General features: G+C 30.7%; 1 protein-coding gene across 1 annotated transcript; it reads left to right on the top strand.

Annotated features, from left to right (window-relative positions):
* Positions 1-812: 812 nt before the first annotated feature.
* On the top strand, positions 813-12,025 carry LOC132744509 (cytosolic iron-sulfur assembly component 2B-like). The gene is made up of 6 exons (XM_060733237.1): positions 813-1,085; positions 6,071-6,219; positions 7,302-7,381; positions 8,628-8,753; positions 10,149-10,194; positions 11,792-12,025. Exons 2-6 carry the CDS (start codon positions 6,099-6,101, stop codon positions 11,896-11,898), a joined length of 480 nt encoding a protein of 159 aa, XP_060589220.1. The 5' UTR covers positions 813-1,085; positions 6,071-6,098; the 3' UTR covers positions 11,899-12,025.
* The last annotated feature ends 3,503 nt before the right edge of the window (positions 12,026-15,528 follow it).

Raw genomic sequence — 15,528 nt, 5'->3', positions numbered from 1 at the left:
CTAAACATGTTATGCTTAAATCATAAATCATAAGAGCTTTCCGCGCCATAGGTAGCACCTAATTTAATATTATTCTGTGTGAATTGGACCACCCTTTGAAGACGGAATACTACTACAGTCAACATCCTCTATTGTATAAAACTAATACAGACAAAAAACAATTATAAAAGAAACTAACTTTTGCGTCTTGAAAAAGAATTGAAACGGAACAATTTCGTTTATAATTTATAACGGTTTAAATCAATAAATCAAGTAAAAATACGAATCCTATTTATATAAACAAACTGGGATTACCGAGGTAACTAAAATAGCTTAGATTTCCGTAATATTCTGATTCCGCAGCATTCGATTGATTCTGCAGTATGACGGAATCGCCCGAATTGTCACGATTGCAATCGGAACTTCATCGGCTATTATCATTAATCCGAAGAGTGACGAAAAAGGCCGAAAAGTTGCGATTGGCACGATTTCAGCTGGTTTCCCGTTCAATCATGCACTTACAAATGTAAGCAGAAAACCACCTAACCGGAACAAGTTTTCCATATGAAATGGCTTAGTTAACTGGGCGCCGCCATTTTGAAATCCTTTTGAGCGCTTTTAATGAGCGTCTAGATAATTCAGACTATTGCAGACGCATGCTTAGTAACACTTCCGGTGAAAGAATGATGTACAAAATCAGAAAATAAACCTGCATTTCATTGATAAGAATTATAGTAACGACTATAAATATAAAAAGTTATTCAAACATATCCTTTTTGGTAAATTAGCACATTAAAAATAACGTAAAAACAACAACTGTGATTAGAGATTAACAAAAATGGCGGACGGGATTTTCCAAACGCCGACGCATGCGCAGAGGTCCGGAGTTTTTCGGAATAGGCCGAGCGTTTCCGGTGATAGGTTGAACACCACCAATTTATACGTTTTGTTTATTCAAAAAAGATCTGGTTTACAAGTACACTAAATATGTTATGCTAAAATCATAATTCATAAGAGCTTTCCGCGCCATAGGTAGCACCTAATTTCATATTAGTTTTCAAAATGGAGTAGAAGGAAAGTTTTCACCAGAATTTTTGCAATTATTTGTAAGTTTTGCTTATAAGGAACTCAAATTATGATACCTGTATACATGTGATAGATATTTAATGAACACATTATAATCTGGCCAAGCAGTTTAAATGTCAGTACTTTTTACAGCTAGTAAGAACAGATTACTATTAATATGAAATTAGGTGCTACCTATGGCGCGGAAAGTCATGTAGATCTTCATGTAAATTATGCAGTATCAAAGAAATTATCTAACTGAATTATATTGATAATGTTCAACACTACCTCTGATCAAAATTATGTGATTTTAGAATTTTTGTTTCATTTTTAAATATTCTGGTGTTTAAAGATAATAAACCTTGAAAATTGAATTATACTTTTTTTGTTTAAGAAATGTTTCTGGTGGTTAGAGACTGACATGTCCCACACTTCAGAACATTTATCAACATTTAAAAAATTAAAGAAAAAAAAACAAACAAAAAATCATATATATATATATATATATATATATAGTAAACAAATACATGTATATATTTTGAATATTTACATTATCTAACACAATGTAATGGTAATAATGAAAAATTCCTTTCATTCTTTCCGTTTTGAAGGTGTCATTCGGTATTACATGCACCGCTTCCGTTTTCACTCGGAATACTCGACGATTATCATTTATCTGAAAAGTTGAGATTTGTTCCGTTATCGGAATACCCCGCCTATTATCATTAAGTTACATTGTAAATGGCGGCGCCCGACTAAAGTGACACTGAAAATTTCATTGATAGGTATAGAATTCTGTATATTTTTAATTGTTTTTTATTTGATTTACTTTTAAATATACACGTGTAGTCAATTTTATATGATACGCCCTCTTGAGTCAGTTGCAAATATCAGATGATTCATATGTGAAAAGAACAAAACAGAAAAAGTTTTTCACTGTTTCATGTGAAAAAAAAACTACATAGTTTAAATATATTAAAAGGTATTTATATGGCAATATTTAAAGAAAATTTGACAAACTATTAACCAATTCCAAGAACTGTGACCAATAAATGTTAAAAGTATTGATTACAAATGTGAATAATTGATGATAAAATTTAGCTTAATAATCATAAAAGAAATATGCAATATGAATTAATAACATGAATGTTTGAATTACATATATATACATGTGATTAAGTAATAAAAGCATGCTAGTAAGAAAAAAATACATTGATAATATTCAAAATGAGCAACATATGGGTAGGACTTTAAATTCTTTTTATTAGTGTCTAAATAAATAGTTGATAAACAGTTTTGTAGCTATTCATGGTGTTAAATTCTAAATCTAGACAGATTCTTTTAATCAGTGGTGAAATGTCATGATGACATTTAATGTCATGGAATATTTTGAAAAGAAACATAGAAATAATAAACATGTCATCAATTAAAAAAATCATTATGACAAAAAATGTTGAGAGGAAGATGTAGACGAAATGATGAAAATATGTTTCATGTAGATTTAGAAAAATACATGAATACTAGTAATTGAATGTATTGGTGAAAGTACATATACAATTGTAAGTTTATTTTATGTGATATTTATATTTGTGAAAGTGTATCAGTTAGTGGTTGACATACCACCCACCAAAAAATCTTCTGTTATTAGTCCCTTTTAAATTATCTAGTTTTGTCCATAGATGATTGTAAGAAACAGTTGTTTAATTGAAAAATAATTGAAGGTGATGAAATGTGTTGTTGGAGATATAATGGAAAGTATATTTTCTCTGATATTTATATTTGTGAAAGTGTATCAGTTAGTGGTTGACATTGTTGTTCAGACAATAATTATGGTCATTGTAATTATCATTCTGCATATGTAAATGCTCAGATTGATTTGGAGAGAGTAAATATACCTGTGTAGAAGCCTGTTAATCATTATTTACTTCTGTACAATAATTGTTTTCTTGGTATATTTCATTTGAATGTTTAACTTTTTTTGTTTGAAGTTCTTGGAATTGATTTCCTACAATATTGTTATCCAGCCAATAATTATGCTTGTTGAAAATAGACATAGTTATTTACCAGTATGCTTGCTGAATGTAGACAATTATTAAGTGTGAAAATAATGCATAAGATCTGGTAGAGTCTACTTAATTTTTATGAATTTTTTTTCTTCAGAAAAATCAATTGAAATCAAGTGAAAATATGCTTGGAATTTCACTTAAACATATTTAGAACTGGTATAGTTGTATACAGTATAGTCCAGTAGGACTAGCTCAAGTTATTGCATAAACTTGCATAAGTAACTTAATTAAAAATGTTAAAATATATTTAAATGTACAAAAAGAAACATGTAAAATTTGTGGTAGTCCAAATATGCAAAAGTAAATATAATTCTAGGACTTTAAATAGGAAAATGTAATTATGCCAAAATAGTACCGTTCAGCCTGTTGAGACGACAGCGATAAAAAAGCAGACGACTGGGCCGTTTAATGATAAAAAATCAGTGTAGTTTACACGCTTTTCGGAATGAAAATCAAAAAGCGCCCGCTATTCATAACATTTAAACCAGTCTAAATATTCAGCCATTGAGGCGCTTGTTAAGCGTTTTACAAGAGGCGCTTGTCAAGCGTTTTACAACATAGATTTCAAAATGGCGGCGCCCGCTAACTAAGGATTTTTTCGCAGCTCATTAGGTTTGGGATATATATTTTTTTGAATTTTTCATTAACTTTTAATTTGATTTCTTTTGAATTGATACGCGTCATACATGTTATCTAAGAGCGCTACAGCCCTCGCGGGGCCTTCGGCCCCGCTCGGACTTTCCGCGTATTAAACTTGACTTGTGATAATTTCTGTAAGGTTGAACAACACCAAATCATTAATTGGACACAAGAGGCACGGTGAATTGGGTATTATTTGCAACATCAGTGAAAGTCAGTGAAATATATATCCTTGTATCATAGTTTGGGGACCTTTCTTTTGAAAATGAGTCCGAGTTAAATCTTAAATACATGTACATGCACAGTGCGTTAACTGGAGTGCAGGTATTTAAGTTACCCGCACTCCAGAGCATGCCCATTGATTGGTTCATTTTTGCTGGGGTTTACTTATTGTGATGGCAGAGAAAAGGAAAGCGTCAGAAATATCTTATTCAGATGCTCGTTTATTGGCTATATTTCCGGGGTTTCATATTGTGACAATAGGGAACGTGTTTTAATGTTTGACTATGATACAAAAGAGAAAGAACATCAAAACAGTCGGCAATCTAATTAATACTCGGGGGCTACGATAAAAACTGAGGAATTCTGACTGAAAACGGATGTGTAGACTGGTCACCCGCGCACTTCTATATGGGAACCATAATTGGACAGGGAACCAGAATAACGGAAGCTGTGTATAAAATATCGGATGACAGTTTTAAAACGGAAAATGTAAAATGAAAATTGAACAATTATTTTAACCGACTTTTCCCGTACACTATCAGAAATTTTTCTATATAAACAAAGAAGGCCCAACAACAATGCACTTGCCGTTCTTATTATCTCCCTGTGTATTTTCACATTGAGGGCGCCATTTTGTTTAAAAAATTCTGATAAATTAAAACAATTTTTTGTCGAATTTTGATGTGAAAGAAAATGGTCTAACTAAGAAAATGAAAATTAACACCAATATCTTTTATTCAGTTGTTAACGCTGTACAGACGTTTAAAGTATTGTTTACTTCGACGTCACAATGTAGCGCCAAACAGCACATGCAAAACAACCAAATCAAGTGTGCTATTTTAATGTCGCAAACAGGTTAAGTTTTACATTAACGTGTGACGTCACACGCACTCGTCACTGCATTTGTTTACAAACATTGAAACAACAGTTGAGCCGATTCCTTCTTTCTTGCTGTAAATTAAGGTAATTCACGTAGCACAAATGATAAAATACATTAATTTTATTCATATAATAGGAGGAAACAGAATAAACAGAAGCAGTGTATAAAATACCGAATGACAATTTAAAAACGGAAAATTTAAAATAAAAATGATCAAGCGATTATTTTATACTATTTCACGTTAAAAGTACATCAAGCTCGCTTTGAGGCTTTGCCTTTTTCATATTATGAACGTAGGCAAAGCCTATGAACAGGGTTCACTTAGTCAGATAAAAAAATGTTCTTTTTTTATTTTACATTTTTGGTGTCAAAGGTGTCATTTCTGTTTGAAAGTAAAGAAATATGTATTCAGTGATTAAACCTATCAAATATAGCCCCATATGAAGGTATTCCCTTGAAACTTCACTCGTGTCTTAGTAACTCTAGCAAGATCTTATCATACAAAGGTATTCCCTTGAAACTTTACTAAATTTATCTTAGTTACGTAAGCAAGTTTTTATCATATGAAGGTATTCCCTTGCAATGTCCCCCATGTCTTAGTAACTTAACTTTTACTTTAGCAAGATCTTAAAGACTTAAACTCTAGCACACCTTTACAATATACATAATCATATATTGTTCCCCTTTACTTAGAAAATTTCTGTATGAGAATTAGTTTTACTGTCTGGCAAGCATTACAAATTATGTTTTACCAATTCTATTTTTAAATCAGCCTTATTTAACAAGTCAAGTGCCCTAAATGCATAGATCCCTGACCTGTCTAATTTTAGTTGTCAGATTAGTGGATACAATAAGAATTTCACCAAAACATATTTGATAAAAAAAGAGCACGTCAATGTTTGCAGTTTAACCTATTGTTATCCAAATTAAAGGTCATAGTAGGAATTGTCGATAAAAATGCTTCTATTTTAATCCATGTATTATAGTGTATTCTACTATCTTAAAGACTCAATTTAAATCATGATTAGAAATTTTGCCAATTACTGGTTAGAAAACAATCCGGTTAAACTGATTTATCATTTCTTACAGAATGTCTTCAGGATTGACTGTTGAAATGTTAAATGTCCCTTGATATAAAATACAATTGTCAAATAATCAATGAAATTGCATTTTATAACTATGTTATGGTTATTTAACTATTTATTGGTGATTGTTTTAGATGAAAGTGATTATATGATGAGACAAGAATGAGTTCATCACTGATTAATGCTAACCCTGTGGTTTATGAGAAGACCGGAGAGCGAGAGTGGCGACCTGAAGATGAAGATGATGATGTCAAAGATGAAATAGATGATCGCGAAGTTTTTGGTAAATATTTTAATAAATTTAGATAAAAAAGAAATATATTGACCATTGTTAAATCAGCATGCCTCCACTTGTTCATGCTCATTTTCATCAACATTTTTAAAAGGTATCAGGGCACTTATTTGGTTGTTTTTTGGGCCGAATATGGGTACAATTCCCCTCTCAAAATCAACTTAAAGTAATTTGTTTTATTTGTTAGTCTACATCAAAAAAATATAAAAGCTATTGATTTTAATGGTAGGAAATTACTAACTATTGAAACCAATGTTAAGAAAAAGTGTAATAAGCAAATGTGAAAAAAAATACACTAAATACATAATTATATAAAATTCCGGATATTGCCTTAAAACGACGCAAAAATCCCCTTCCTAAGGGTATGGGTACCTGTCCCCAAAAGGTGTCTAGTGCTCTGGGTATTTTAAAGTAAATTATTGTGAAGTGAACAAAGACATTTAATTGACACGTTGCGAACAGCACTTTCAATCCACTCGAAGTACCCAAAAGAGGTTAAAATATGCAGAAATCACTATAGCCCTTATTGTGTTAAAAACTCAGTAGCAATATGGTGGCATATACTACAAAATCAGTCATTAATCACAAATACATGTAAATTATTAGTTTAATCTTGAATCTTTTTACTTTTCTTAAAATATTTTCTTCATTTTTCCAAAACTTTATTTTCTTGAAATATTTTGGCATATCTGGAGGCATGCAACTTTAACACAAAGACAGAACAATCAAAAAGCAATTGCAAATGGGATATATAATTATCACAATTTTTTTTTGTTTTTATCATTAAATAGTATTTAATTCAAAATTGGTTGTTTACATTGAAAAGCCAATCTCATTAAAATCAGATCATTGTTTTCGCTCCGTTACTCTTCGCTTACATGCGTAGGGTAGTGAAGCAACAGTTAGGATATGATTTTAATGAGATTGATAGAAAAGCCATTGTAACCTAGTAACATATTTTCTCCACTTTTTAAAAGGGAACTTCTGTCATAAGTTCCATATTGCATAGAATTGACACTAGCTACTTGTACATGACTACAAAACAAAGAATTTATTACTATGATTTATTGTAGATCTGATCAGATGCATAAATGATCCAGAACACCCACTTTCATTGGAGGAGTTGAATGTAGTAGACTGTGATAATGTACATGTAAGTATAACTATAAAAAATATTTTCTTGTCTTCTGTTTACATCGCTATATCCAATAGGATTTTTTTACTGTTTACATTATTGTATCTGATAGGATTTTCTACTGTCTACAGCTTTATATCTGCTAGGATTTTCAACTGTTTACTTTAGTGTATCCAATAGGATTTTTTACTGTTTACATCTCTATATCTGATAGGATTTTCTACTGTTTACTTTAGTGTATCCAATAGGATTTTCTACTGTTAACATCGCTGTGGCCCATAGGATTTTCTACTGTTTACATCACTGTATCTGATAGGATTTTCTCTGAGGCCCATAGGATTTTCTGCTGTTTACATCACTGTATCTGATAGGATTTTCAACTGTTTTACATTGCCGTATCTGATAGGATTTTCTGCTGTTTACATTGATGCTAGATAAGCCTTTCTTGCATATTAGACAGGATTATTTACTGTTTACATCATTGCTAGAAAAACCTGTCGTACAACCTGCTCCCCATGTAAGATATGTCAGCATCATTCCCATTCACCTTTTATTAATTGATTGCTTAGGACAATTTATTTCACTATTATGATTATATGAATGAAGTTGTAAATTCATAACCTTCTATGAAAAAAAGTGCTTAATGAAAATATTAGTTTTTGTTATTTCCTTTTTGAAATATGCTTTGATATGTAAATTGCAAGAAAAAGAACCAAACACTGGCTGTCTTCACAGACGGGAGTATTTAGCTGTATGGTAACTGTCAAGTGAAAACTTGGCAGAGCCTCAGGTTACCTTGTTTTCACTGTAAACAGTGACCCTAGCGCTAGATATTCCTATCTGTTCCAGCAGCACATGTTAAATTGTTATAATCTGTTGATATTGATAATATAGCATCACACATCCAGTTTCATGAAAATTTTTTATAAAATTTTGAATAGTTAAAAAGTAGTCAATGGCAAATTCTTAAAATTCTGTTTCAAATTTAAAGAAATTTGAGTTGAAAATAGTAAAAACATGTATAATTCAAAATTACAAATAAAGTGATTCAAACTGAGCTGTGTTTTGTGGTCAATTCCTATGTATCAAAACTCCAAACCAGTGTTAAATAGTCAATAAACACCACAGAGACCCATAATATTTCTTTAGTACAACATAAGCCAAACGTGTTTTCAGTATATTATGGTAAATGCAAGTTATATCTCTATGAACTGATAGCCTTTTTCTGATCCTTTTTCTGATCCTTTTTCTGATCCTTTTTCAGGTGAATGATGCTGAGAGTACAGTGGAGATTTTATTTACCCCCACCATACCCCACTGCAGTATGGCAACACTGATCGGTCTATCCATACGAGTTAAACTGCTACGATCACTTCCTTCCAGATTTAAAGTAAGCTGAAGTCTCTTTTCTTATTTACAGAATGGGATCATCAGGCCTTTCACAGAAATGAGGACTTTTTTGGCTTGTCTGGTCAATAATAATAAAGTTATATAAGGAGAAATAGGGACATTTTTCTTAATTTTTGGGAAAGATATAAAATTGCATTGGTTAACATTGAAATTAATGGGATGACTCTTCCCAAGAGTTATGCAGGGTACAATAATATAGTAATAATAAACAGTATAACTGTTTAAATTGTTTATTCCAATGATGTAAGGTACAAAGCTGAAACTAAGTTATTCTAAAAAATTGTCATTATTAATGGTATTAATACAGATTACTAAACAAGGCTATACATGTATTAAAGGAAAGTTTCAACTTTTTTTCACAACTTAGTAAAATCTTCCAATGAAATCTTTTAGACTGATTTCAGAACTTACCTACTCTAATGGAATTTTTTTTTGTTTGACTAAGTGAAAACTATTACCCAATAAAATTGCTGACACAAAGTATAATTCTACGCTGATTTTTTTGGTTAAAGGTTTATGTCTTTATACCTTATATTGATCACAAATGATCTCCAGATTCTTGTTTCAAGATAAAACATGTCTATTGGGTAATAAAATTGATGTGGATTTTTTTTACACAATATTTCTTGCCATACATCGTTATTATATAAATTCCCCAAGATAAAATCCTGTCTAACTACTGAACACTACAAATATTTCTTGTACGTGGCAACACTCTCTATGGGCTTTAAATTTGTTATCATTACATTTATTCCAATATTTAGGAGTGCTTAACGAAAGGCTTAAAGAAATAAGGTGTTAAAATCTATCTTTTATAGTGTGCATTGTTCAAAAGTGAACCTTTCCTACTGAATTTCTGTAACACAGAATTGTCATATTTTAAATCTCCAAAGACCATACATGTATAATTATTATTTAGCATGCATTATAACATAATTATGAACATGTTCATATTTATTCATTTATGAACACGTAGATTTACTAGTGAACATACTTCAATATATATAGTTACTTATGAATTATCAATTTACAAATGAACATGTATATTAACTTGTGAACAAATATATATGGATATTTGTGACTTTATATATACTGAAACATGTGTTTAAAAGTGACTATAAATGATTATAGTACCAAGTGTATAAAAGTGAACATAATAGACATATACAAATGTACTTACTTGTATATACAGTGTAACTTCCGAATTCCGGAACTTCTGAAATCCGGAAACTTCTAAAAACCGAACAGTTTTTTCGGTCCCGATTTTTTCCCTTCTATTTTCTATTAATATAATACTTTTGAATTCCGGAACTTCTAAATTCTGAATTCCGGACGATATTTTCGTAAAATTAGAGTCATGTATGCATTTTTACAGGTTGATATAAAGATAAGCCCAGGAACCCATGCCTCAGAGGAAGCTGGTATGTAAGATTTCCTTTATGAAAACAAAACTCCGATAACATATTGAGCAGTGTGTTACTACCCTTTTATAATGTATTTGATATTATAAAGAGGGACATAATGTTTATTTTCTGCCAAAATTTGTTGTGGGATATATTGTATTTATAAGTCTGTCTGTCCATTCATCTTGCAAATCTCATTTTTGTTTTGACCATAACTTAAAAACTTTCAAAGATATTCATTTGAAACATTAATGAGTTAAGTTTGCAACTAGTGCAGTGACCAAGAACAGTAACTCAGTTTAGTCCAGTTTTGGAATATTCTCCCTTTTAATCAATTTCTAGTTTTGTCTGGAGCATAGGTCCAAAAGGAATACAAGTGATTGACCTTAAACTTAATATACATGCAGATAGCATCCAGGAAAATTGCACTTTCAAAGAACCATAACTCTATATGCTACCATTCTGAATTAATTCCCATATATTTTTATGCCTCTGGGCATATAATAACATATAAGACGATTTATGGCGTCATAATTTACACACTTTGTAACCAATACAAAGTTCATGATGTTTGCAGTTTTACATGTACATAATTTCTGGGTTTTCATTTGTTTCTTCAAAGATGTGTTCAGGATTATAATTTTAGCTCACTGACTAGACTACTTCATAATATTTACCTGTGTTTAAAATAATACTATTGTTTAACTCACAAACTAACTGATATCAAATCTTGCATGTCATACAAACTACTGGAAGTGGTGTTTCAAGCTAAATCTACATGTACTGTTACAATCTACTAATTTTGATCAAATAAAAAATTTACGATAGTAATGCTGTGTGCAAAGCAAATTCTTTGAAAGTAGTTGCATATACAAGAGTTGACCTTATTAAGAATAATAGTCCTCCCACTTAGCACTATAGAGGGAACATCAGATTTGTAATTCAAGGGTCGCTGGTTTGAGTGAGTCAAAATATTTTTTTGACAATAATCTGGGACATTTACTCTTATGATCATTAATGTCTTGCACTGCTTATTAAAAAATCATGTAGGATAAGTAGTAAGTTTCATATTTACTTGCTAGTTATCCAGGAAAGTAGGGCTGTCATTGAATATAGCAATGTCGATATATATCAATTTTTTATCATAAATAATCATCATCCTTTACAATATTGATACACAATTTCAAATATCGATAAAAGCTAAAAAAAAATTAATTTCTGTTAGTGAATATACCTCTTTATTTTGCCTGATACTTTTTTCATTTTTCTTTGTTAACTTGAACTTTAAACTCTGTTTTCAAATGTCAGTGTCAAAAATAAGAGAAAAAACAAAGTCTTTTGTAGTATTTGTAATGACTAATACAAGCATGCATCACACCATGATCCCAATTTATAACACATATTTTGATATTTTTCATTGTAGCTAAGTCGGTATTTGTCTCTCGATATATCAATGCAAAATTTTCTATCAATGACAGCCCGACAGGATAGCATGTTAAATGGATTAACAGCTGAGATATGACTAAAAATGTTCTAAAATCAGCATTAAAAAACAAGATAAATAAGCAATGATAATATTTTTTTCCTTCCATTTTTTGTGTACTTTTTCTTCCAGTGAACAAACAACTAGCAGACAAGGAAAGAGTTGCAGCAGCTCTAGAGAATTCACATCTTCTTGAAGTTGTTAATCAATGTCTGGCATCTAACAGGACCTCAGGATAAACACCGTATATTACATATAATCTCTAGATATGACAGAACAATGATATCACCTCTACTAGAATATTATATTAGTTTTCCTGAAACCTAAAACACTAAGTTCAGATAAGGCAAAATGATGGATCTATAATTCACCTTATTTCCTGGTGAAACAGAAAATTTCAGAAGTGAAGAATTCTTAGATAAATTATTTTCCCAAAGGAAGAAATGCTGATTTGCCATTATTTATTACATGCTTTTCGGTCGTTTATAGAAATATATCAGTGATATAAAACTGGTAATTTCACTGTTTGAAACAGTGAAATTACCACTTTGATAATTTCACTGTTTTGAATTTAAGCCCCTTACGTTGTTTCAGTGAAATACCAGCGTGCACAGTACTGGGTACCAACTTAATGACGTGACGTCGTAAATGACGTCACGTTGTATTATTATTTGGCGCGCTTTTCATTTAGTTTTAGGTTAAATGTCTTTTTAAAACGTTTCTTTGCATATAATAAAAAGAAAATTTGTTCAGTTTAGTGTAAGATTGAAATATATTTCACCTTGTGAACACCAAAAGTTCATATTTCACTCGTGGCTGCGCCACTCGTGAAATATACCTTTTGGTGCTCACTCGGTGAAATATATTCCGATCTTACACTGAACTAAACAAATATCCTCTATTTATTAAATGCTTTTCTGTGGTTTATAGAAACATATCAGTGAGATATAAACTGAAAACTTCACTGTTTGAAACAGTGAAATTAGCAATTTTATATTTTTTACTGTTTTGAATTTAAGCCTGTTACGTTGTTTCAGTGAAATACCAGCGGGCACATTACTGGAAACCAACTTAATGATGTGACCGGTCGTAAATGACGTCACATTGTATTATTATTTGGCGCGCTTTTCATAAGGTTAAAATGTCTTTTTAAACGTTTCTTTGCATATAATAATAAGAAAATTTGTTAGTTTAGTGTAAAATCGAAATATATTTCACCTAGTGAACACCAAAAGTTCATATTTCAGTCGTGACTGTATATATACCTTTTGGTGCTCACTCAGTGAAATATATTCCGTTCTTACACTGGACTAAACAAATATCCTCTATATTATGGTGTCAATTGTGACATTATGTTTGACTTTATAAAAATGTCAGTTGCAATTTTATTAAACACAGTATACCTTGTTACTATGTTTTATTTTAAATAAACAAGTAATTATGTTTTTAAGAAGTAATTATGTTTTTTAAGATGTGGTAAATATCAAAAATACAATATTTTGTTAGTGATCATTTCAAGATTTGTATGTGAAAGACAAATTTGACAAATTATTTAAAGAAGCATGCCTTCAGATTTATGCTGATTTTCATGAAAATTTTTAAAAATGCATTTAAAAGTAAAATGTTGTGGAGTAAATAAAAGTAAGCAATTAACACATTACAAACAGCACTTACAACCCACATTAGGTACAAAAATTAGCCCAAAATATTAAGAAAATAGCCTTTACTGCATTTGATTTAGTAAACAGTGGAAATGTGGTTATAAATACTGAAAATCAAATTCAACATGTAAATTATTACTTAAAACCTTGAAAACTCTTAGTACATATTTCTCAAGTTTGATTATATTGAACTAATTGCATGCAGCTTTAAACTTAACTAGTTTTTGGATGATTTTTAGGTTAATATGGTAATTATCTTTGCTTTGGTAGATTTTGAATTCATTTTACTTTTAACAAACATCAAAAAGACAAGTCATGTTTTATTGTTTTCGTATGTTTATCATGAGTATAGTTGAATGTTATTGATAAATACTTTAGATAAAAATAATATCAAGTTAAAAAGAATAATTATAGAAAAGAATTATGTTCAGGCAGTATAAATAAGTTGAATTGTTAATTGAACTTTTAGGCTGTGTAATTAATTGAATTGTGAATTGATCTTGTTAAAGAACCCAACATTTTGACAGGAATATATTTCTGATAAATTTATAATGGAACTGTACCTGTCTTATTAAATAAATAATAATCAATATGAATGTATTGTGTTCTATATATATTTTGTTAATATTTGAAAAATAAAAAATTAAAATGTGAGTATTTTTCTTACGCTTTCTCAGACTTTCTTGAATTCTGTATCATTCAGTGAAGTTATTCTTTTTAGCGCACCAAAACTAAAGACTTGAATAACCTTTTAGGATTGTTAGATATATATTATGTTCTCTAAATAGAGGCCTATGTGGGTGAGATGTTATGGCTGCTGATTTCGTTGTTGGAATCCTGTCGGAGACTTTGGCTTCTTTATAACAAGGAAGCTATCCAGATAGCATACAAAAGGTCAATGGTCCTACTCGGGGAGCCAGCAAGTGCCTGAATAATGCGTGACAGGGTACCTGAGGTCTTTCCTCCAAAAGTGAAGCGGAGAAAGTCGCTGTGTAAATCCAACAAAACAAATGTTCACTGAAACCACTGATCAAAAATAACTGTATTGATTTTCTCTAAAGTTGTCAAATTATTCTGAATGAAATAAATTAGCTAAAAATGTAAAAAAATCTTTGAATTGATTGTTATGAATTAATGAGTGGATCTGAACTAAACACATACTTGGAATTAAGATTTTTTATTGACTTTTTTCTTTCTAAAGCTTTTTTGAGAACAAATAATCTTATACATCTATTAATAAGTCAATTGATCTGAAGATGGTAAAATATTGTTATAAACCACCTTAAAAGTAGTTATTAGTCCCCTACCGGTTTACCGGAGGGGACTTTAGGTTTACCCTCCGTCCGTCTGTCCGTCCGTCCGTCCGTCCGTCAGTCCGTCTGTCCGTCCGTCAGTCCGTCCGTCCACAAAACTGGATCCCGCGATAACGCAAAAAGTACTGAAAATATTTTAATGAAACTTGATATATGGATAGATGGCAGTATGGAGATTATGCACGTCTTTTTCTTTTCTTCCTATGTTGAAAATTCTGGTTGCTATGGCAACAAATAGACTGAAAATATGGCAAATTTTACACATAACCTGGATCCCGCGATAACGCAAAAAATACTGAAAATATTTTTATGAAACTTGATATATGGATAGATGGCATTATGGAGATTATGCACATCTTTTTCTTTCTTTTTTCCTATGCTGAAAATTGTGGTTGCTATTGGCAACAAATAGACTGAAAATATGGAAAATTTTACACATAACCTGGATCAAGTGATAACGCAAAAAGTATTGAAAATATTTTTATGAAACTTGACATATGGGTAGATGGCAGTATGGAAATTATGCACATCCTTTTTTATCTTCCTATGTTGAAAATTCTGGTTGCTATGGCAACAAATAGACTGAATTTCAAGATTTCTGATTCTAGTTTTTAAGATTTTTCACTATAAGTTCTTTATTTCTTAAGGTATTTTCTTCAAACTTTAAATATAAGTTGCTTGTCATCAACCACATCATATGTGACAAGGTTTACAACTCTAGCACAAAATTTATCAGAATTACCTCCCTTGAACTTAAAATTTTCATGAAAAAAACATTGTTTTTTTTTTAATAACTTCTTTTTCTGAATGTATCTACTTCAAACTTCATATAAATGTTTTTTATTGTCACTCAACATTTGTGATTGTTCAATACTCTAGCAAGACTATTTCCAGA

This window comes from Ruditapes philippinarum, unplaced genomic scaffold, assembly GCF_026571515.1.
Source record: "Ruditapes philippinarum isolate M1 unplaced genomic scaffold, ASM2657151v2 ctg5674_1_1_1_1, whole genome shotgun sequence".
NCBI lineage: Eukaryota > Metazoa > Mollusca > Bivalvia > Venerida > Veneridae > Ruditapes > Ruditapes philippinarum.
The sequence above is the reverse complement of the archived record's forward strand: the minus strand, read 5'-3'. Positions and strand labels throughout refer to the sequence as shown.

Coding starts and splice junctions, on each gene's coding strand:
- LOC132744509 (XM_060733237.1), top strand. CDS start 6,099: ATGAGTTCATCACTGATTAATGCTAACCCTGTGGTTTATGAGAAGACC. Junction 6,220..7,301: donor AGATGATCGCGAAGTTTTTG/GTAAATATTTTA, acceptor GATTTATTGTAG/ATCTGATCAGATGCATAAAT. Junction 10,195..11,791: donor CCATGCCTCAGAGGAAGCTG/GTATGTAAGATT, acceptor TTTTTCTTCCAG/TGAACAAACAACTAGCAGAC.